Source organism: Schistocerca nitens, chromosome 6 (assembly GCF_023898315.1).
Source record: "Schistocerca nitens isolate TAMUIC-IGC-003100 chromosome 6, iqSchNite1.1, whole genome shotgun sequence".
In the NCBI taxonomy this organism is placed as follows: Eukaryota; Metazoa; Arthropoda; class Insecta; order Orthoptera; family Acrididae; genus Schistocerca; species Schistocerca nitens.
In genome coordinates this window covers 738,719,078-738,743,983 of record NC_064619.1, presented here as the reverse complement: position 1 = coordinate 738,743,983, position 24,906 = coordinate 738,719,078, and the positions used below count along the sequence as shown (strand labels likewise).

At 43.3% G+C, this 24,906-nt stretch overlaps 1 protein-coding gene across 1 annotated transcript in view; it reads right to left on the bottom strand.

Moving 5' to 3' along the window:
• LOC126262787 (trehalase-like) overlaps positions 1–24,906 on the bottom strand; it is a 361,100-nt gene that overhangs the window by 68,695 nt on the left and 267,499 nt on the right. Inside the window, exon 9 of the mRNA XM_049959608.1 lies at positions 21,296–21,413. Within this exon, the coding sequence (XP_049815565.1) occupies positions 21,296–21,413 (118 nt within the window). The remainder of the gene's footprint in view (positions 1–21,295; positions 21,414–24,906) is intronic.

The window sequence follows — 24,906 nt, the reverse complement described above, 5'->3', positions numbered from 1 at the left end:
GGATGAGAATAGCTCAGAAGCGAAGGTAGCTGAAGCTTTTGGAATCTGGTGCTATAGAAGAATGCTGAAGATTAGATGGGTCAGTCAAATAACTAATGAGGTGGTATTGAATCGAACTGTGGAGGAAAAAGAAATTTGTGGTTCAATGTGATTAAATGAAGGGATTGATTGATAGGACACTTTCTGAGACATCAAGGAATCACGAGTTTGGTAATGGAAGGAAGAATGGAGGATAAAGAGGGAAAGGAAGAATGGAGGATAAGGAGGGTGACTGAGGCCTGAGTACAGTAGAAGCTTCAGATGGATGTAGCTTGCAGTACTTGCGCAGTGCTATACTGCCTTGAACAGAATTGAATATTGTCGAGAGCTGCATCAAAGCAGTCTTCAGGCTAAGAGCCACAACAACAACATTACTTACACATCTACATTTGTACTCTGCTTTCCACTGTATAGCCCTACAGATTGTTGCATGCAGGTATGAGTTGACCAATCCCCCTTGTGACTCGTGGCAGTCTTACCAAGAAATAACTGAATATTTGTACATATTTTTTCAGACAGCACTTCATTATGGAAAGAGCATCATCTGTGAAAAATCTGAGGTTACCTGTAATGTAATCAGCAAGGTCATTAACGTACCAGTATTGTAGTGGGAATTTCTGCCACCAAATGTAGTGGGAAGAGGTAGAAGGCACTGTATTAAGACTCGTTTGAGCTTTCCAAGTGATTTATTGTTTCCAATTACAGTGCCGTGTTACCCTTGGTCTATGTCACCGGGTCCCATAATGCTGAGGACACCACTTCGCTGTCTGCGAACAGCTTGGTGGATAATAGCTGCCTCAACGACCCGTGCACGCACTGTGTGTCAGCTTTATATGCAGCAGAGTTGTGGCATCATTAGGATGCCAGCAGTTGACTCAGCAGTCTGCGTCCCTGTGACTCAGCACCGCTTGGTGTGAGCTGCAGGTGGCCAGCTGCGTGATTCTCACCGTTGTGGCTGAGATAGCGGTGACAACAAGCACCCGCGATCTGGCACCCGAATCTGTGGCCCTCACCTCGGGATGCCTCTGGCACGCGTTGGAAGCCAGGATGTCTGCCTGTGGTAGTGAGCCATGGAATGGCCCGCTGCTGGCTGGCTACGGACCCCGCGTCAGCCTCAGAGGGTCGAACCAGCGACCTGCATTGGACTGGAAAGCTGGCACCCTATCTGCTGCTGGATGTAGCTGGTGGTGTGACATGCCACACCATCCAGGAGAGCTGCCACACTAGAATGAATCTTCTTAGAAACCCGCATCTATTTATATGTGGCTGTGCGCCTCTGTTTTGCCATATGTGCCACTTCGCGTCACGTACTCATAACATGCTAGGTTGGCCAGTGGGCCCCTTCTGCCTGTGATTTGCAACATGCAAAACCGCTGCGTATACTCTTTCACCAATTTGATGGCCCTGTGGCCTCTATTCTACTTCGCAACTGTTGGTATGCTTAACTCACTGCACTCCACCCCCCACCTGGCTGTAACTTGTGCTCAGAATATTGCACAAAACTAATTTTCCCTATCATAAACAGTGGTGCCACTACAGTATGACCAGCAAGAGTCCCAACACATTTTGCTGGGGCACAAATGAAGTCACTTCTACATCTGTCAATGACTCTCCATCAGAGATAACGTGCTGCGTCCTCCCTACAAAGAAATCGTCAGTTCACTCACAAATTTCACTCCATACCCCACACAATTGTACTTTTGATAATAAGTGTAGATGTGGTACTGAGTCAAATAGTTTTTGGAAGTCAAGAAATATTGTATTTATCTGACTTCCTTGATCCGTGGCTTCCTGTGTGTCACATAAGAAAAGTGTAAGTTGAGTTTCATGTGATCCATATTTTTGGAATCTATGGTGGTTGGCATGGAGGAGGAGGTCATTCTGTTTGAGATGTCTCATCTCATTTGAACTCAATATATATCCTAAGATTCGACACTGTCACAGATTTTGGGTGGTACTATATGTATCACTGTTGATCCCTTTCTTGTAGATGAGTGTGACCTGTGATTTCTTCCATCTGCTGCACACAGTTTTTTTATTGAGGGGTCTATGATATGTTATGATTAAGAGAGGGAGGCAACTCAGCTATATATTCAATATAGAATCTTATAGGGATTCCATTAGGCCTTGGAGCTTTGCTCAGTTTTTATGATTTCAAGTATTAATTAGCTACTACTGACACTGATATGTATATCTCTCATCTTTGCAATGGTGCAAGAACTAAATTGGAACAAAGTCTCTGGATTTTCCCTTGTAGAGGAACATTTGAAAACAGAGTTCAACATTTGCTTTGTTATCCTCAATTTCAGTTCTTGTCACTTCAACAACCAGTGTATGGACCGTAACATTGGTATGACTAACATTCTTTACATGTAACCAGAATTTCTTTAAGTTTTGTGTCAGCATCTTCTCCCCCCCCCCTCCCCTCCCCCCTGTAGCTCTATGCTTTGTTTTACAGGTATTATTGGGAAGCTGCTGTTTCTTTACAAGTATTGTTTTACTGTGACTGTATACCTTGGAAGGTAGCACCGCCCCTCCCCCCCCCCCCCCCCCCACTAACCCAACGAAGTCATGATATGTCTTACTTAGTACGTATCTGCCAAGTGCATTGCATAATCAGTTGTTCTTTTCAACATGAGCCATAGATCTTCTGGATGGTCCTTTCAAGAGCTAAATGTTTCAAGTTCCTCATTGAAACGTGATACTACTGCCTCTTTATCTACTTTGTTGAACAAATGAACTTGGTTTTGTCGTCTTTTTTTCTACTTTAGGAATCATTGTTAAAAGTGCCTCATTGTCGCTGATACCAATTTCGGTATGAACATCTCAAAGAAGCGGGGTCTACTTGTTGCCGTTAGGTCTAATATATTTCCATCATGAGTGAGTTCCTGAACTATTTGTCCTAAGCAGTTTTCAGAAAAAGCATTTAATAATGTTTCACAAAATGTCTTGTCATGCCCATGACTTACAAAACTGTATTTATTTCAGCCACTTGTTAAATGATTAATGTAGCTTCGAGTGATGACATCATTACTACGGATGTTTGCTCTAAAGCATTCGGTCACATCTGAAGGTGAATGTGGTTACCAGTTGAAAAACCCAATTATACATTTATTCATACCCTTGATGGTTAGTCTTGCCCAGACAGTCTTGTTTGTTGCTTCAGTTTCTATCCTGGTGAATTTGAGTTGCTTATCTACTGCTATAACCACGCCACTTCCATTTTCCAGTAGTTTATCCTTTGGTGTACACTTAACCAGCTTTCTGTACCTATGTGGACTTCTCTGCTTTTTAGGAGCACTTCAAACCTTGGCACTTTGTTGTGAATGCTTCAGCAGTTAACGACTAGGATTTCAATGCTCCTGCCTTTGGCAGAGGAGGCCTTTTTTTGGATCTTACACCGGATACTTCCTGTTCTCTTACTATGACCGTTATCCAGACCGGGTGGTGAGTTGTCTAATCTAAGAATCTCTCTTGTGCACTCCACATGCAAACAGCTACCTGGATAGCAGCTTTTGATATGAGGTGCACACATGACCAATTTATGGGGTCATTCAGTTCTCATTCCTATGGCACAGCCCTAGGTAGTCACAGCTTAGCTTGTCACAGAACCGTGAAAGTTTCTGATTCAGGGAATCAACTTGACTTAGAAAAAGGGGGCCATGATCTGTTCCAGGGATAATGCTCCAAACTGTAAACTTTGTTGAAACAGTGAGCAAGGCAGGTCTCATTAACATTCTCTGCGAGTCATTGGAATGGCCTAAGTATGACCTCAGATCACAGTCGACTGACATTGTTTGTTACAACATTGTCCACAATCTGCAGTTGGTTGTACCCTCTTCTCTCAGCCTGCTGTAACAGCCTCTTCATCATGCTGAATAAGACTCCAGGTATACATACACAGTTCATCTGGTGTTCCTTTCTATTCCTTGCTGCCTGTTCCATAAAGGGTGTTTCCTTCCTATGCCTTGCTGCCAATTCCATAAAGGGTATCATTACTTGCTTTATGTTCAACTGGCAACAGTTAATAGACCCCCACCCTTTCATGTTTTGCTCTCCGGTATGTAGGACACAGCAGGTTTCGCAACAGCTGTTATTTATGTGATTCTTGAGTTTCTCCCGGCGTATTTGATCATCAAAATATCCACAGGTGTACTGCCGGTCTACAGTGTCCAACGGGCACAATATTTCGGCGATCATACATGTCGCCATCATCAGGTGAACTGACGGACTGAGCTCCTGTGAACGTGCCGGCACGGAGATCCGTACACTATGGCTGCTCAGGGGGAACTGGGTTCGGCCGCGGCGGCGGCCGATTTAAATACCCTCCGCCCGCGGCGTGCTCACTCCGCCGACCGCGCCCCGCGCCACGGTCGCGCGGTGGAACAGATTGAGACGGCGTCTGAGATGACGTCGGTGTGATGGCTCTGTCCGCCGTGGTCGTCACAACTATACATTTGCTCGATTTACTCTTGATTAACCCAATCACTGGTTCCCAAGCCTTGCTAATATTATAGCTACAATCACGGTTTATGAGGTCGTCATTGGTGCGAATTTCGATGGCCTCTCTAACAACGCTGTCCCAGTACCTTGACGTCTGTACCAGAATCCTCGTGCGTTCATACTCCATAGCGTGATTTTCCAACAAACAATGTTCAGCGACCGTCAACTTGCTCGGATACATCAGTCGAGTGTGCCTCTGGTGTTCACGGCATTGATCCTCGACGGTACGCATCGTCTGACCAATATACGACTTGCCACATTGACACGGAATCTGGTACACGCCGGCCTTCCTCAAACCGAGGCCATCTTTGGCGCTCCCCACCAGTGCACGAGTTTTATTCGGAGGAGAAAACACAGTTCCGACCCGGTGTTTCTTCAAAATGCGGGCGATTTTCCCCGAGAGTGCGCCTGTATATTTGGATAAACGCAGTGCCTACCTCCTCCCTCGTGATTTCATCCATCTCCACAGGTTGTGCTGTAGTGGGTGGGCGGAGAGCACTTTGAATCTGCCACTCTGATTACCCATTTTTTCGAAATACAGTTCTCAGATGTTCCAATTCCTGGGGTAGACTCTCTGCGTCAGAGATAGTGCGCGCCCTATGTACTAGAGTTTTAAGCACCCCATTCCTCTGTGAAGGGTGGTGGCAGCTGTCTGCGTGCAAATACAGATCAGTGTGCGTTGTCTTCCGATACACCCCATGGCCTAGGGTGCCGTCAGGCCTTCTCTTGACCAAGACGTCAAGGAAAGGTAGTTTACCCTCTGTTTCAGTCTCCATAGTGAATTTGATGGTGGGGTGTATGGAGTTTAGATGTGTAAGGAAGTCAAGGGGTTTATCCATACCATGTGGCCAGATGACGAACGTGTCGTCCACGTAACGGAAAAAGCAAGTAGGTTTCCATACACCCCAACATCAAATTCACTATGGAGACTGAAACGGAGGGTAAAGTACCTTTCCTTGACGTCTTGGTCAAGAGAAGGCCTGACGGCACCCTAGGCCATGGGGTGTATCGGAAGACAACGCACACTGATCTGTATTTGCACGCAGACAGCTGCCACCACCCTTCACAGAGGAATGGGGTGCTTAAAACTCTAGTACATAGGGCGTGCACTATCTCTGACGCAGAGAGTCTACCTCAGGAATTGGAACATCTGAGAACTATATTTCGAAAAAATGGTTAATCAGAGTGGCAGATTCAACGTGCTCTCCGCCCACCCACTACAGCACAACCTGTGGAGATGGATGAAATCACGAGGGAGGAGGTAGGCACTGCGTTTATTCCATATACAGGCGCAATCTCGGGGAAAATCGCCCGCATTTTGAAGAAACACCGGGTCGGAGCTGTGTTTTCTCCTCCGAATAAAACTCGTGCACTGGTGGGGACCGCCAAAGATGGCCTCGGTTTGAGGAGGGCCGGCGTGTACCAGATTCCGTGTCAATGTGGCAAGTCGTATATTGGTCAGACGATGCGTACCGTCGAGGATCGATGCCGTGAACACCAGAGGCACACTCGACTGATGTATCCGAGCAAGTTGGCGGTCGCTGAACATTGTTTGTCGGAAAATCACGCTATGGAGTATGAACGCACGAGGATTCTGGTACAGACGTCGAGATACTGGGACAGCGTTGTTAGAGAGGCCATCGAAAATCGCACCAATGACGACCTCATAAACCGTGACTGTAGCTATAATCTTAGCAAGGCTTGGGAACCAGTGATTGGGTTAATCAAGAGTAAATCGAGCAAATGTATAGTTGTGACGACCATGGTGGACAGAGCCATCACACCGACGTCATCTCAGACGCCGTTGCAATCTGTTCCACCGCACGACCGTGGCGCGGGGCGCGGACGGCGGAGTGAGCGCGCCGCGGGCGGAGGGTATTTAAATCGGCTGCCGCCGCGACTGAACCCAGTTCCCCCTGAGCAGCCATAGTGTACGGATCTCCGTGCCGGCACGTTCACAGGAGCTCAGTCCGTCAGTTCACCTGATGATGGCAACATGTATGATCGGCGAAATATTGTGCCCGTTGGACACTGTAGACCGGCGGTACACCCGTGGATATTTTGAGCTGTTATTTACATTAAATATTACATCGAATTTTATGAGTGTAACTAATTTAACACTGAAACATGACCAGCATTGTTGACACAAAAATTCCTTCATACAACTATGCAATTAATGTTGGATAACAGTGGCAACAAGAACTACAACAGTGTCAACACATACCATTCCACATCTGTCCACCATTATGAGTAAAAGCCGTGTCATCTTTGCGGTATGTGTTGGCACTGTCACCAACTGTCCACAATGACCACTTTTGCTTCGTTGTAATTCCTGAATTTCCTGCCTCATTTATCTTATTCCCATCTTGAGCACTGTTCACATAGCAGACTGCCTCCATTCACATTCAGCCGAATCCTTTTTTTTTACCATGTCATGGCACTAGTGCCCCACAAGGGCCCTAATAAGAGTTTGGATAAACTCCAGATCCGAAAATCGGACCATGAGGTGTCCACTATTCCAACCCTGGGGGTGCCGGTTCTGGCCTGCTGTTGTAGTCCTCTGGCTCTTCTTTGATGTCAATTGTCAATTCTGAGGCTTACTGCCCAAGAGGACATCCATAATGGATTTGGGGATGTGAGCACGCTGATTATCGGCGAAGGCCGTGACGTGTGCAAACAGAGGTTGTCTCAAGTCGGGTGAAACTTGGAAAATGTCGCTCAGCTGTACGGGTGATAGCTGCAGTAGGACTTGGAAGCTCTGTGGCTTTGTTCGCTGGCAGCACTTTATGAAGCTCTCATACGCTTTCTTCTGTTTCCATACCTGTTTTAGGATCAGTCTCTGCAGGATGTTCATAACGAAACCAATGAGACGCGGATACGGGGACAATGACTGTATGGCAGTCCTCATCAGCAACATGGGAAGTGGAGTCATTTCCATAAGATGCTGCAGTACTACTGCCAGAACTTCTTGGCTATAGGCTTGCTTCTCTGAGAAGCACAATGAGGTAGCCTTTATCACAGTCTTTAGTTCACACTTTGAAGGATCTATTCTGTGCAGAGCTATGAGCAATTCAGCTGGTGTAAGTGGTGACATGTAACTAGGCGATTCCGTATGTCAGTATGTGTGCTGAGCAACCTGTTGAAAACCTCCTTGACAACAACTGGGTTGAGCTTGATGCGGTTGGGCAGAACAGTAATCATTTCCTTCTTTCTGAGACCATTCAGAACAGGAATCAGGAATCTCACATCCGACACGCGGGTGTGGTACAGTTCTCGAACATGAGCCACCAGCTCTGCACTTGGCGGTGTCTTTTCAATGAGGATGTGGATGACGCGGGTGATGAGCATCTCGGCACCCTTGGGGCACTCCTCCACCAGCCGGAGCAGCTGCGGGGAGTCCATGCCCATCCCTCTGACCGGCTGCTCCAGCAGGCGCAGGATGGTTCGCTTCATGTCCGCTGCTGTCTGCACGTACACTCTGGCCAGTTCGTGAATCATCTCCTCAGCGGCAGCAGTGCGAGGTACAGGTACAGGCAGGCACGCATGGCCTCCTCGCTCCAGGGAGTCACTGCAACTTCACCGGTCGTACTTCGGCACTCTGTTACAGGTATTGTTGACTTCTGGTGGCTGCGGTTCGGTCCGAACAGCACATCAGGTGAGCTCGGCAGGCGGAGGAAGCTTAAGTACAGCAGTGCGTACTCCTCGATGATTGATCGCAGTTCCCCACAATCGTAGAGCTGCGTAACGGCATCCAGAGCCCTCGTTCGAACCTCTGGCACCTCGTGGGCTGTGTGCATCAGGAGAGCATTCAGGAAGACAATTTTCCTCCGAGGCTGTCGCACGACCAGCTCCTGGAGCAGGGAGATGCTGGTCGCGGCGCGGCTCCGGTTGCCGCAGATCCTCCGCAGAATGTCCACCACCTCATCCATCACCAGTGGAGCCTCGAGGAACAGCCAGAATAACAATGAGTCATCTTTGCCTTCCTGGCCTGGGTGATCACCAAGTGACTTCACCAGAGAACACAAAAGCTTGTCGTACCGATGCTCGGGTGTCTCCTCATGTTTTATAAATGGTGGCAGGTGGCTAAAGCCCTGCATGAAGCTGTACTCTTCATAAAGCTACGCAAATGCAAGGTCTATCCTACCTCTGATGTATTCGAGGAGGAATTCCAGTACAACTTCTCTAACATCAGTATTGAAAGTCACAGCAAGTGTAGAGATTATTTTGCTTTGGACAGGCATAACTCCGCCCACAGCTGCAGCACGTTCCGCCTTCAGAATGTGCTTCACGGCAGCCCACATCATGTTTCCACGGGTCTCGGTCATGAGAGGCTTTGTAATTTCTGACAGCTTCAGTGTGCGAACACACTGCTTCGGAAACTTCACAGTAACCGTTCCAGACTGCTGAGAAGCTTTTGCCTGCTGCGTTTCCTTTTCCTTGTCCATCATCTCTGTCATCACCAAGGTGAGAGATGGCTTCACATCTTTTTCTAGGGGACCATCTTCTACTTCCACCATAGGCTGTTTAGTATGGCCCCCATTGGGATCCAGTCTTGCATCGCACAGCAGCTGTCGAGCATGTTGCACAGCATTTTGTGAGTCACACTGGCTTAGCTCACATTTAAGTGGAAGATAGCACCTCCAACTTGTAGGTTGGGGGGAGGGGAGTTTAACACCCTGAGCTCTACTTGCTCCCTCTTTCGTCTATACAGGGACAGGGTGCCTAGCGCTGCTCTTGCCATGCCACTATGATAATGATAGATATCATATTTCCTGTAGAAGAGACAAGATCCACAGGACAGTATAGTACTTTAGGTACCTATGATATCTCTGGTACGTGACTCTCAGTAGCCCTCCTAACACATCCATTCACGGCAGCTGCCGATCACTTAACACTAGTCAGGGCGGTTTCCAGCCACTTACAAACATCAACTAACTCGTCCCCTATCTGAGAACATTACGTGCAGCGTGGCTGCAATTTGGCTAGTGCAATGGTTTAGAGAACAATAAACAAGTAACTTTGGACTAAGTTTACTACTTTTCTTTTAGTTTTTAGGTACTTTAAGCCACAAGTATTGCTAGTGCCCCTTAATAACTGAACTGATTAACATCCACAGAAGATGTTTAGATTAAGCCAATACAAAAATCTAGGATGGAAGGTACTGTGTCCTAAATTTTTCTTGAGGTTATGGTCACTGATAAGCTTAAAAATTGTGTTAAAGTATGATAAATGCAATCAATATAAACACCTGTTGGAAGGGAAAACTAAAGATAACACAATAACAAGTCGCGCTACAATAACTGTAAATCACAAATGTCAATTTACAACAAAATGTTATGCACAGTATGCATAGCTAATAACAATACATGTTTATTCACGTTAATATGCTACAACCTCCTGCTTACTGCTCACATAGGGATCACGAGAACAAGATTAGATTAATTACAGCATGCACAGAGGCATTTACACAATTTTCCCCCCACACTCCATATATGAATGGATTGGGAAGAAACCCTCATAATGTACAATGGGATGTGCTCTCTGCCATGCATTTAACGGTGGTTTGCAGAGTACAGATGGACATAAAGATATACAAGTACACTGAAATATGTTTTATTGAATATGTTAACAATCATAAAATTATATTTAAGAATATCGTGGTAACAGCAAAACAAATGCAAACCAGTAGTTTAATTTGAAGATATAAAAGTAAATCCTGTCATTGGGACCATTGTGAAGTCTGAACTACGAAATATGTAAAATTCAAGATTGAAAATTACGCCATTTGTAAATCCAGCACAGATATCAGTGAGGTTCAGTGAATTTTACAGATATGTTGTAAAGTCAGGTGTCAAGTAGCAGATTGCCTGTAGAGGGTGAATCTCATTGAAGTTTGTCAGAAGTTGGTGTCTCACAACGTTCAGAAATATTTTAACCACAGACATAGAAAATATTTATGAAAAATGGGATTTCTACAAAGGTAACTAAACCTTGTCATGAAAATGTCATCCACCATTGCATTAATAAATAAGTCTTTTGAACAATTAAATTTGCTCACTGAATGAGAGTGTTTAAACTTGATAGTATGGTTTATGATTTCTGCATTCTTATCCTCCTAATCTTTTTTTATCGATCAATTATGTTTTTTCTTCGATTCTGCTGACCATTTCTTGCCAGTCTTATTTTGGAGATTATACATGAACAGGTGATTTGTTGCTAGCGTTAGAAATGTTAGATGATTTATTATGTTTTTTTTGTGTGATGTTCATCTTTTGTAAATTCTTTCCTAGTTTCTTCTAATCAGCTAATTTTGACCTTCTGTGAATTAATAGTGAGTAGTTTTTTGGGAGTTTATTGTTACCCCTTGTATAAATATGGCCAAGGAGTTTAAAGCATCTTTTGTGCATGATGTTAGTAAATTTATCTATTTGCATGTAGAGGTCCAATGTTCTCCTCTTCCAAATTCCAGTGTCTTGTGTAGTGCAATATAATTTCTTAAGAATTTTACACTCTTGTTTCTATATTCCTGAAACATTATAATGCCTTCTAACAACAGCCATGGTCTCTGATGTGAATAAGGCTTCCAGTAAAATAACTGCCTTGTGATCTTGCAGTTTTACATAATGTGACATTACTTTTTCATTATAGTGGTTCAGTGCAGCTCTGGATGTATTTTGAAGTGTTGTGACTCTTTAAGTTGGTGCTGCTGTCCAGCCGCGATGGCAATTTTCCATGAAATGGCTTTCTTCATAAGCTACCTGGAGGCGTGCCATTGCCACTGTCTTGCATAATTCTTCTACATGGGATTTAGCTTCTTCTTTAATCTTACTCATTACTGCAAAGTCATCAGCAAAGGCTAAATATTTAACAGTGGTTCTGCATTTACAGTTTCCAATGTTTATACTTTTGATGGTGTTCATTTTCTCTTTCAGAGTTCATCACCTCTTGATTTCCCCATCTCAGCAGCACACACTTTGATATTTTTAAGTGATATGATGGCATCTGTTATGTTGTCAGGAGCTCTGAATTTGAATTTGGTGAGAGTTTTTTCAGTTCCTTTTGGTTAACCACAGTTGGGTAGAACTTTAAAGTAGTTAGCTGGTATCATCTAGGAAAGACTCCCATCTTTCCGCAGTTCTATGTCAGTCCATTGATTCCATGCTTTGATTCAATTCCCTATTGCTTTATCACACATTTTGTTCCACTATCTATGTAAGTCAGTTAATAAAAGAGTCAATATCACTGTAAACATTTATTTAATTTATTTTAAGTAAATGATTTTTGCCATCATGACTGTTTTACTAATAGATAATTTATAGTAAATTGCCATCAGATCTCCAAAACATGTTATCTAAAATTATCTATGTTTGTGTTTTGTTGGAAGCTGTTCAAATTTCAGAACTGTTGCTAGTGAGTTGTATAGCTGGCTAGTATCTTGGATCTTTTGCACACATGCCCTGATAGAAAATACTGATGTTCTTTCTGTGACATTCATTATCTGCTTATGGAAACTGCTTGCTTTTAGGTTCTACATCTAATAGGAAGATACCTGAATTAAATTTGTTTTAAATAATAAATGAATAAGATATTTACAATGAGCACAAATGCTGTTTTTTTGTCATTATTCTTATGGCTGTTTGCTGTAGTTTAAAAACAGTGCTCATATTTTGTGCATTTGGTCCCCAGAAGAAACTGCAATAGCTAAGAATTGACTGTACTCATGAACAGTACTAACTAAAAGACACTGGCTGTTACACATGGCTCATTGAACTCTAAAGGCATGCTGATAACAGTCTGTTTGCCAGTATATTTTGTTGTTTGCTTCAGCTGAAAATCGATGCTCATTTTTAGAAAATGAGTGTGTGTTACACAGTCTGTACCGGTATCACTACAGATAATTTAATGGTGTAATTTTCCCTGTCCCAACTTAAATTCATGACATTTGTTTTCTTATGCTCATTGTAACTTTATGACATAACGATAACGGAAATTTCTGGATAGAGCTGTACATAAGACATTGGAAAGGCAACCACTCACCTATAGTGGATTGGTGCGTGGAGCATAGAAATAGGTGACAGAAAACTGCATTTATACTAGCTTTTGAGCACCAGTTTTTTTTTTATAGCCAGAGCACGCACATTCACAGACACAACCACACAGCCGGCCGCGGTGGTCTCGCGGTTCTAGGCGCGCAGTCTGGAACCGTGCGACTGCTACGGTCGCAGGTTCGAATCCTGCCTTGGGCATGGATGTGTGATGTCCTTAGGTTAGTTAGGTTTAAGTAGTTCTAAGTTCTAGGGGACTGATGACCACAGCAGTTGAGTCCCATAGTGCTCAGAGCCATTTGAGCCACAACCACACAGACACCCAAATGCACACTCCCATAGCTGCAGTGAGATTGGATCACAAAAGGAATCAAATGTGATATGTAAGGAAAACAAAATTGTTTTAAATAGTAAGGACAAATGGAGAAGTAAGGCTGATTACATATTACAGGATATGCCACGCTGTCTTGCTGTGGCCATGGGGGTGTGCATTTGGATGTCTGTGTAACTTTATTACATATTGACCTATTGTAAACTTCCTCAAGGAGTTCATTTTATTTCCTGCACAGAATTCTCTTGTTTTCTCAATGACTACATAGTGCCATCATTAGGAAAGACAAATTTCTACCCAGTGTTTACATGGTTTGAAAAGCCATTGGTGTATATAAGGAACAGTATGGGTTGTAATATTCTACCCTGAGGAAGTCCTTCATTAACCCTCCACCTGCAGGTGATGCAGCCGTGAGCATTCAATTCTTTTGTGGGGAGTCAAAATTTCTGCTCTGTTTACATGTTGGAAGTCACAATTTTCCTGCAGCTACTTTTCTGTTGATCTAGAACATCGTTGGCTGCTCTTTTCTCATCAAATCTCTTTATGTTGCCATGGACCATCAGAGGTCACTATTTTCTGATCTGAAACATTCACATGCTTACACATACACCTTCTCATGGCAGCTAATTTGTATCCCCATTACCGAGCTTTTAGATATACAAAAATCAAAAAATTTATCAGTAAGTTTATTCTGCTGTTATAATGTTGAACACAATTTTCACATTTCACACATTATTTATGTTATGTGTCAATTGAAAATCAGTCTAAAGTAAGTTTTTGGTTTTCTGGTTATATTTCTGAAATTCTATATGCACAGTTATTCTAATTATCAAATGCTCCATGATTTTGTATTTGCCCACTGTTGGATGGTTAATGTATTTTGGTTCTGATAAGTGTTTCTCCAGGCCTTTTGATAAGTTACTATGTAACATCTTAATAGCTCATCATCAGATGATTACAATAAGTTGAAGTTAGTTATAATACCATTTTAAGGCTACTACCCTAAGGTAGTAAGCCTAGTCTGTACTATCACTGTAATTCTTCCACCTTATAACTTCTTTTCTGTTCACAATATACTAGTGCACAACTAGCTGTATTAAAATTATTTGGTTACAGTGAAGTGGTGTTATGGCAAACAGGTTGAGTAATTAATGATCTTTAAATGAATGAAGTACAGTACAAAGGGAAACATCAAACATGCTCTGGATTACAAAAGGAATCTAAATGCAATATGCAGAGAAAACAAAAATCTTTGAAATGGTTAGGACAGACAGAGAACTAAGAAACAAGAAATGCTGTGCTCTCTCAAGGAAACTTAAAAAATCTCTATATAATGTCTGAAATCAATAATGTATATAAGAAAATTAAATCCATTTGGGCAGTAGTTCAAAGGGAAACTGGAAAATCAGTTAAGGAATGTGAGGAATTTGCTGTTAAAGGAAATGGCAAACCAATAAATAATAACAATCAGGTAGTCAAGTTATTTAATAACCACTTTCTTGAAGTACCTCAGAGAGAATACCGCCTTGAGTCTCTCACAGAGGTATTCAGAAAACTTGCCACATGACTGTACAAGAAAACAAGCCACTCTAACAATCCTTTCATCCTTAACACGGGTTATTACTATCACAACCATAGGTGGAAACACAGCTACCCAAAAACACCACTACTTAGAGACAATTAACCTCCTATGGGTAACACCAACACACAAAAATGACAAATACTGGTGAACCCCTTGAGCACTGCAAAATTAACTGGCATGACAGGTGTAAACTAGTTGACCAGCTGGCAATCCAGGGCAGCCATATTGCACACTAAACACAAACAAACCCATTCAAAACCCTTACTTAGTGATTAGTTTATGACCAATCGACCGGTTATAGAATGATCTTGGTATGTTACAGATGCAGATGCTGCAGCTGACCCAGGAGACTTGGCCCAGCAGTACCTCTCCTCGAAAGGAGTGACACTATTTATGATGACCTAAGCTGTGACAACAGTACTGAGCACTGCGCGATACCCAAAACTTAACAACCAACCTACCCTTAACAACCAATCTACCCTTGCATGATCTGTTGCAGATAGCAAGAAACTGCTACTGCTCTTACTACCTAACCAGACTATCACAGAGATTTTTTCTCTTGGCACTTGCCATTGCACTTTTTTCCTCTGCCCTTGAAACTGCTACCCTTCAGTCACATTTCATCCATTATCTACCTCCTCAATGTGACTGGGTTAGTGGGTAATCATACCCAGATGCAAGGATAACATCACGGCCCCACATCCCGTGAAGTCCTCAATTAGTAACTAACAAATCCGGAGGTGACAGTAGATATATGCAAGAAGCAATGTCTCATAGACCCAGGCAAATTACAATTATTCCAAGCTCTGTAAAAGAAATTAAAAATATAATTAATTCCCTCAAAAACAAAACCTCTCTTATAGTTGACACTATCTCAGGTAACGTACGAAAGTCCTAGTTTGTTTTTGGAGGGGATCCGCCTTGAGCAAAACACAATTTTATCTTTCCTTCTATTTCCCACATCTATCACTAAAGTTTCAGTATTATCAGCGGGCTTTTCTTTTCTTTCTTGTTACCAAGTGCCGTGCTTTTCCTGTGTTTTTTTAATTGAACCTGTTTTCTTTCACAGTTTGTCATTTTTTTCTGGTGTCCCCATTATCTTCACTGTGAAAACCTTCACTGTGTGACTTTAGCTGTGTCTGTTTACAACCAGGAGCCAGATAAAACAACAAACTGCCAAAGAAAATAAGTGCAATAAAAAAACTAGAAAAACCACAGCATGTGGTAACAAGAAAGAAAAGCCCACTGAAGATGCAAAGGCTGATCAATGATGCTGAAACTTCAGTGAAATTTGTCTGGGAAATAGAAGAAAAGACAAAATTGTGTCGCTCAAGGCGGACTCCCTCCAAAAAGAAATCTATTTGGTAGAAAACACAAATAGAAGAGCTTCAACCTCAAGATGCTTACTAAAATCCTTTTCTTCATATATATGAAATATATTCAGTCATGTATAAACATTGTAGGAAACTTGTTGTAGAATGTAAATACTTTTGGATTAAAGAAGACTAGTGACCAAGAAGCATAAGTGTAGAGTCATTGATCACCCATGTAACACAATAACACTCATCTCTTAAAATAAGATACATACTCACAAGGGGAAGGCCTCCGTCACGGCCAACCGATTCAGCTCAAATTTAGCAGGTCACTTGTGTACAACCTAAAACGAAGAACTCTGAGATTTTTAGCTCAACACCCTCCTGTTTTTGAGAAAATCACCCCTAAAGGTCATGACGAGCAATCGACTCAAAATTGGCGGGATCGATAGATGATAGTAAATAGAGCATTTTTCATGATGAGGTATAGGGTCCACAAATGCGTACTTTTCCAGAAATCGAGGAAAGAAACTTTTACAACTGCCCCTTATGTACCCACATGGTAAACGCTTTTCGCCGAGAGCACCGATAGTGGTCCCGGCATGGTAGCTCAGCATGTTCGGTCAGAGGGTTAGCTGCCCTCTGTAACAAAAAAAGTGAGTTAATGGATGAACGATGAACTTTAACAAGCGTAATTGGACGTCTGCCCTGAGCAAATACAACGAAATTAAGATCAAAATGTGATTAAAAAAAATTGTGCAATGACCAAGGTAGCTGGCTGGGACGCGGAGAACCCAGATTCGAATCTCGAGGAAACCTACTGGATGTAATTCTTCTCGTTTGCATTTTCTCATAACTCAATTGATATGGATAGGAGGTTTAATAAGGTAATTAAATCAATAAGGAATGATAAAAAGGTAGGGAAATAAATTTATCAAAAATTTTGGGATAGTAAACAACTAAAATGTTACTCCTGGTCACTTTACAACGGCTTTCCAGTCACTGTTACGTGTCCTCACTTCTCTTCGAAAAACCAGGTAGATGGTACTTGCCACATAAACAATCAAAACAAATATACTACCCTATATTCCTACTCTTGATGAACCCTGCAGCCATTACAGCACTTTATGCTGCTGTTGATATTAACATAAATCATCTGAATATATATCCTTATCTTCTTTCTATTTCACTTCATTGACCACCACTATATCTAGACTGAGCGATTGCATTTCCCTTTTCAGATTTTTTAACTTCTGTATGACATTCTGACTTCTGACATCTCATGTATGACTTTTAGAATGTTACTTTTTAGTTTTTTTTTCTTGTGGTCATCTCCTTCGCAGGAGTCCCCTCTCAGATATCAAAATGGGGAACTAATCCAGAACCTTTTTCCAATCAACAGATCATGACATCTTTGCACTCACAGGGCACATGTCCTGTGGATCTACATTGTTTGTCTTCAATGCAGAGGTTTTCATTGCCTTTTGCACCCTCATGCCAATCCTCATTGCTGAGTGTTCCAGCATTTGGGGCATTTTCCCACACTGAGTGCAAGAGAGTGCCCTGAATCTCTGTCTGCTCATCCACCATTTTTGATAAGGTTGTCAGTAGAATGAGGACGACTCCTTATAACAGATATTTTCTGTCACATTTGTTGATAAGTTTTGGTCAGAATTTAAGCAATCGATAGGTTTGAATCTTAGATCAAGGATGTTTTGATTAGTAGGCAAAGACACTACTTCTGCACCACAGTGGACAGTTTATGCACCTTCTCTGTAAGTCTGTTGTATATTTTATCAAAAGATCTTTGTAACATTTCCATAGTCCTGTGCTCACGTTAACCATTGTGTGGTCATAACATAAGTGTAGTGTGGTGATACATGGAAGTAGATGTATTTTTAAAACTAAATAATTTAGTATCAGAGATAATAGATCACCAGGTAGTAGAGACACTGAGTCATCAAAAAATGCACAAACAACAATGAATTTTTTTTTTTTTTGCTAGATTGCGTGGATGCATGCTCATGGGCATGGATCCCCGCATGCGCATGTGCGTGCGCACACACACACACACACACACACACACACACACACATGGGCATGGATCCCCGCATGCGCATGTGCGTGCGCGCGCACACACACACACACACACACACACACACACACACACACACACACACACACCAGTACAGCTGTACTGTGCCTACTGAACTGAAAGTGCTGCACATCGCCAGTATACAGGGTGTTGGGTGGAATGGGTGAAGGGCACTACATCTGAAATGCAGTCCACAAACAGATTTCCCATGAAGTATCCTCATACATTGATAATCCTCACACCATGGTAAAGAGCCAACTGCAAAGGAGCATCTCCCTCATTACCCATTATCATCCCAGGCTGGAAGTATGGAATCATTGTTCTTTGCCAGGACTTCAGCTATCTTTCGTAGAGCCTGGCAAAGAGGGACATCCTACCCACAATTCTTTAAAACCCTCCTAAAGTGGTATTCTGCTGTGCACCCAACCAACACAATATCCTGGTCCATGCTTATGACCAAACCGCTTGCCTCGTGGGTGATATCACTGTGGAAGATATAGACACAAAAACTGTCCGATTCACCCTCCCAGCAAGTACTACTCTAGTCTAATCTTGGGCTTGTCCTGTCTCGTGGCCGAGCGATTCTAGGCGTTTCAGCCCGGAACCACGCTGCTGCTGCGGTCGCAGGTTCAAGTCCTGCCTTGGGCATGGATGTGTGTGATGTCATTAGGTTAGTTAGGTTTACGTAGTTCTAAGTTCTAGGGGACTGATGGCCTCAGATGTTAAGTCCCATAGTGCTGAGAGCCATTTGAACCATTTTTTGTCCTTTCTCATAAGGGGCAGGGCCACCTGGGAAAGCAGGCAGATGTCCTGAAATTTCTGCTCAGCATTTAACATGGACATGACTACCAACCGACTGTTCACCCAAATGAAAGGCCATTGTCAACTGTGGCCAGGAGTGAAGTTGAGTATCCAGTAGCGGGACATGCTCATGAGCATAACATGTTCAATTTCAGTGACTGCTTCACAACCTGTGGCATCTGGAGCCAGCCTCCCAGCACAAGTTTTTCTGAAGGAAGTAATGGAAGTTATCACTGTAGCACATCGTCCTGGCGTCATCTACGTGACCATAATACTCATTTGTGTGCCCAGTGAGGGTTCGTCGAGCCCCTTTCAGTCTATTTCTCTAGTATTCCACTCTTAACTATCTCCATGTGAGCTCTAATTTCACTTATTTTATTATGATGATCATTTCTCCCTATATAGGCTGGTGACAATGAAGTATACTGCAAGAACTTGACAGTTTGGGTGCTTGTGTCTCATTCCTATCACGTGCACCTGCTGCAGCTTCTTCGCACATTCCAATTTTATACACCCACTGTCTCCCTCTGAGCCACTGCCGACCTTTCTCCTCCCTTTCCTCCCTCTCCTTGCCTCTTTTCTCCCTCTCTCACAGCACCTCGACCCAGCCTAGCTGTCAAACAATCCCGAGATTGTGCACACGGCCAGAACAGTGCAGCCATACAGGCGTGCATATATACATAGTATGTACAGTATGCCATAAGTTTTCATAGTAATTTTAAAACTGCCCCGTGCATCCGTGCTAATCGAGCTAGTGATACTAGTCTTGTGACAGGCTAAGTAAGTGGCCAGTGCTGAAGAGTACTCTTTGTAAAACCATATTTAGATTCCATCTGGAACTGGTAAATTATGTGTTTTCAACTCTGAATTGCATCACAGCACCAGGATGCCAGTTTCTATGTCCTCCATATCAGCATCTGTGCAGTGGTCAAACAATGGTATGTCTGTACAATTCTCATGGATGAATGATTTTTTAAAACTATAAGATTTAAAACCTCAGCTTATCCTTTGTGCTGCTTCTATTGGTGCAGCAGACTGGTCAACATGTGACCAAATAGAAGCATGCAACCCATGTAATGATTTTACAAAGGACCAGAATTTTCTTTGGTACTTGGCAAGGCCCTTTGCTAATTGCAATTGTTGTATGCTTTGCACAAATTTTTATTTACATTTGCCTGTTGACATTTCTGCTTTTTTGTTCAAGCCAGTGTGCAACAGTCTGTTTCTTCATCATTTTCCATATTTTGTTATTTTCGTGTAAAATCCAGCTAACTGAATGAAATGTGAAGTTGCTGCATTACTGCCAATCAAAGAGAAAGCATCAAGCACTGTTCTGCATTTGCTCTCAAGAATATGCTCGCTGGTGTAATCAGAAACTGTTCCGTGAACTGGAAAATCATGGTAGTTGTTTGTAGTGTACACACTGACCATGTGTGTAGGGGAAAAGTTCTCTTTGAACACTTTTAAGTTTCTTTATTGATTACATTTGATCTAGATTTGATAGAAAAGTTGGTAAGAAAAATGTATATCCATGAAGACATAATTTCTCTTCAAAAACTTAAAGAAAAGGCTTGGAGGGAGAAATGCATTTCAAATTAAGGAAGAGTGGCTGAAAGAAACTGAGGAAGAGTCTAAAGATTTAAAAAAAATGATTATGGCTTCAATTATTTTAAAACACTGCATAAAGTGTAGGCTACATATTGAGGTAAAAAGAACTTATATTGAGAACTGAAATTGGATTAAAGTAATGAAAAGATCAATTTAATGCCGCTGGCAATTTTTTTTTTTTTTTTTTTTTTGTTATCCTTAACCCTGTCATTGTGTTATTTTCCTATTACCTCTTATTGATTTTGAACTTTTCAACAGTATATTGTTACCAACAATCAGAAAATTATTGTTGAAGTAAATGTAAAGACAGTGCTAAATGCAAAATAAGATTAGTGTACTTACTGAAATAACATGCAAACACAAAGAAGATGAAAAGTTATTTAGCTTATCACATATTATTAGTATGAGTGAGTTAGTTGTTATGTGCTTGTCTTGGATTCAGTTGTTAGCAAATTTCATGTTCAGTGGTATTTTCAAAAAGTAGTTAAACAGGGATTCACATGTACCAGTCCTCATTCCACTCTTAACTGATACTTTAGTTGAGTTGGCATAAGTTGATCCCTGACAGTTGCGGTGGGCTGGGCATGGCAGCTTTGTGTGCCTACCTCTGTCAATCACATTACACAATTTTGTAAATGTCTCTATGGCAATGGCTCATTGTTGCCACAACTCTATAGATGGCTGTCATTTTCGTCTGCAGCCATTAGCACTTTGCAGTTGAAAGCTAGCAACAGCGCTGAAAGCCATCATAGATCTTCTTATGCCAACTTGACTGTCATATGTTTGCTCTTCAACTTAACCAAACAGCAGTTTTTGTGCTGCAAACTGTATAGGAAAGAAGGATATTGGGAGAACTTGGAGATATATCTCTGTTGTCTGGGAAAGTCAAGTTGGTTATTATTTTGTGAACACATTTTGAGCCACTGAATTTAGCAATTGAAATTACATAAATGATCAAATCAGAGTTGAATACCATACATGGTCAGAGCACGGGATCCAGACGATGTGGCGGCAGCGGCACCAGCAGCAGCCGTGGAGGCAGCGGCTGCAGTATGAACAGTGGAAGTGCTGGCTCCATTACTTGTAGTTCTGTTGTCTGGAGGGAGCAGCCGTGCCATTAAACAGTTTTCATAAGTTATCAACAAGTGGAAAATTTATTAGGCAAACATGTTACAAAAGTTGTATAATTAATCCTGGAATAGAGGAATACATTTAGAATAACAATGTGTAATTCTCATGGTTTATTTTTTCTTCATAAAATATATCTATATGAATATGAGTGTGAAAATCATTACTAAAGGCAAATAGTTTGCTTAGATTACTATAGAATGTTACAATATGTAAAGTAAAGTATAGCCAGCTAATGTATGGTGCGAAGAAACTCCAAATAGAAAATAGTATTTACACTAGATTTTGAGCTCTTGGTCCTTCTCTAGTAGAAGTACACAGATTCGTGCACACAACCACATAAACACCCTATACCCCCCTCCAGCCCCCCATCCCGGGGGGGGGGGGGGAGGGTTCACCAATCTGTGGTGAGTACATTCTTGGCTACCACGCGACCCCAGCCTTTGTAGCATTGCTTCCTCCTACACTTCGACTATCTCTTACCGCATCTGACTTTGTCAGGTGGTCCTTTTGGTGCAGACCCTGCTTGAACTTGGTTCACGATTTTGGTCTTCATTTCTAGTTTCACTCCCAGTCCTGTCCTCACATTCCATTAACAATGAGGTGTGATTCTTGAGTTTCTCCCGGCGTATTTGATAATCAAAATATCCACGGGTGTACTGCCGGTCTACAGTGTCCAACGGGCACAATATTTCGGCGATCATACATGTCGCCATCATCAGGTGAACTGACGGACTGAGCTCCTGTGAACGTGCCGGCACGGAGATCCGTACACTATGGCTGCTCAGGGGTAACTGGGTTCGGTCGCGGCCGATTTAAATACCCTCCACCCGCGGCGCGCTCACTCCGCTGTCCGCGCGCCCCGCGCCACGGTCGTGCGGTGGAACAGATTGCGACGGCGTCTGAGATGACGTTGGTGTGATGGCTCTGTCCGCCATGGTTGTCACAACTATACATTTGCTCAATTTACTCTTGATTAACCCAATCACTGGTTCCCAAGCCTTGCTACGATTATAGCCACAGTCACGGTTTATGAGGTCGTCATTGGTGCGAATTTCGATGGCCTCTCTAACAACGCTGTCCCAGTATCTTGACGTCTGTACCAGAATCCTCGTGCATTCATACTCCATAGCGTGATTTTCCGACAAACAATGTTCAGCGACCGCCATCTTGCTTGGATACATCAGTTGAGTGTGGCTCTGGTGTTCACGGCATCGATCCTCGACGGTACGCATCGTCTGACCAATATATGACTTGCCACACTGACACGGAATCTGGTACACGCCGGCCTTCCTCAAACCGAGGCCATCTTTGGCGCTCCCCACCAGTGCACGAGTTTTATTCGGAGGAGAAAACACAGTTCCGACCCGGTGTTTCTTCAAAATGCGGGCGATTTTCCCCGAGAGTGCGCCTGTATATGGAATAAACGCAGTGCCTACCTCCTCCCTCGTGATTTCATCCATCTCCACAGGTTGTGCTGTAGTGGGTGGGCGGAGAGCACGTTGAATCTGCCACTCTGATTACCCATTTTTTCGAAATACAGTTCTCAGATGTTCCAATTCCTGGGGTAGACTCTCTGCATCAGAGATAGTGCGCGCCCTATGTACTAGAGTTTTAAGCACCCCATTCCTCTGTGAAGGGTGGTGGCAGCTGTCTGTGTGCAAATACAGATCAGTGTGCGTTGTCTTCCGATACACCCCATGGCCTAGGGTGCCGTCAGGCCTTCTCTAGACCAAGACGTCAAGGAAATGTAGTTTACCCTCCATTTCAGTCTCCATAGTGAATTTGATGTTGGGGTGTATGAAAACCTACTTGCTTCTTCTGTTACGTGGACGACACGTTCGTCATCTGGCCACATGGTATGGATAAACTCCTTGACTTCCTTACACATCTAAACTCCATACACGGCGGAGTGAGCGTGGCGCGGGCGGAGGGTATTTAAATCGGCCGCCGCCGCGACTGAACCCAGTTCCCCCTGAGCAGCCATAGTGTACGGATCTCCGTGCCGCCACGTTCACAGGAGCTCAATCCGTCAGTTCACCTGATGATGGCGACATGTACGATCGCCGAAATATTGTGCCCGTTGGACACTGTAGACCGGCAGTACACCCGTGGATATTTTGATTAACAATGTGGAGGTTCCCATTATTGAGTTTGACCTGCCATCTTTTCCATATTTTGCAGAAGTGCAGTGTCATGCAGGGAAGGTCATCTACTCATGGTAGCCATCCCATTGTGTGTGGAGGGGAGAGGGGGATGGACATTGAGTATCTGCACAGTGGTATCCCTCTAGCCCACTGACAATGCAACGATTGCATTGTTGGTGCTTGTGCTACCCACTCCTCCCCTTGTATGCCACGGAGTGTGTGCTCATCATGACTGGAGCACGGGGGCTCCCAGCAACAGGTCACTGGCCAGGTAGCTGCTGCTGTAGCTGGGTAGCACCCAGTTGAAGTAGGTGGCACCATGACAGATAGTTCACACATAACACGACTGGTGCCACACCAGCCCCAGGAGTCTCTTCAAATGGGAAGGCCTTGTGCGATGTAACAAAGTATGATCCCATGTGTTCCCTTCCCTTGCCATGCTGTAGGAGGAACACAGGACTAGATGTCAAGGAGCGAAATCCTCCTCCCAATACACGGTCTGTACGAGGACCAATGGGGACACCTTTTTGGCCATGATGCCTTTATTTTTTGTGGAAAAGCATTGAAAACAAATACAGGGAAATTGCAGCCAACTCTAAGATGGAGAGCGGTTCCCTCCTCAATATAGACTGATGACCTCAGATGTTAAGTCCCATAGTGCTCAGAGCCATTTGAACCTCCTCATTATAATGTCATCTCCTGCCCAGCCACATGCTCTTGTGACATCCCTATGACTGCCACTCCCCACAGGAGTCTCAATATGGTCCAAGGCACCTCTTTCACTGTGATCTTCATCTGCAATCTGATGATGAGCTGTGGGTCAGTTTAGAGCGATGTCCATTATGTCCATAGGAGACCAACAGAAAAGAGTTGCTGCCGGGGCCTTTATCTCATCTTTCAAGAGTGATACATTGCCCGAGAAGATCAAGGAGATATGAAATACTATGTTCCTCCTCCTTTGAGAGGCTTCAGATGTATAGAGTTAGGACATATGACACTGGTCCCCATCCCTCGGCCAGAGGCACCTCGTCCTCCTCCGGCTTCTTCAGCTAGGAAGAGGTCCCTCAGGACTCTTCTTTCCACTGTTTTTCTTCTGCGGCTCTTGCTGGTTCATAGCCAGACACCAGCCAGTGACCCCCAGGGGTCTCGCCACTCTTTGGCTACCATGGGGCCCAAACCTTTGCAGCATTTTTTCGCGTCCGTGCTGCATGTCTATCCTCTTGCTATTCTTTTTCCCCTCCCTTGGGGAACATGTCTGGGATGTTATTGGGATTGTTCTACATTGTCTGTTTCTAATGTAAGAACAGTCTCACC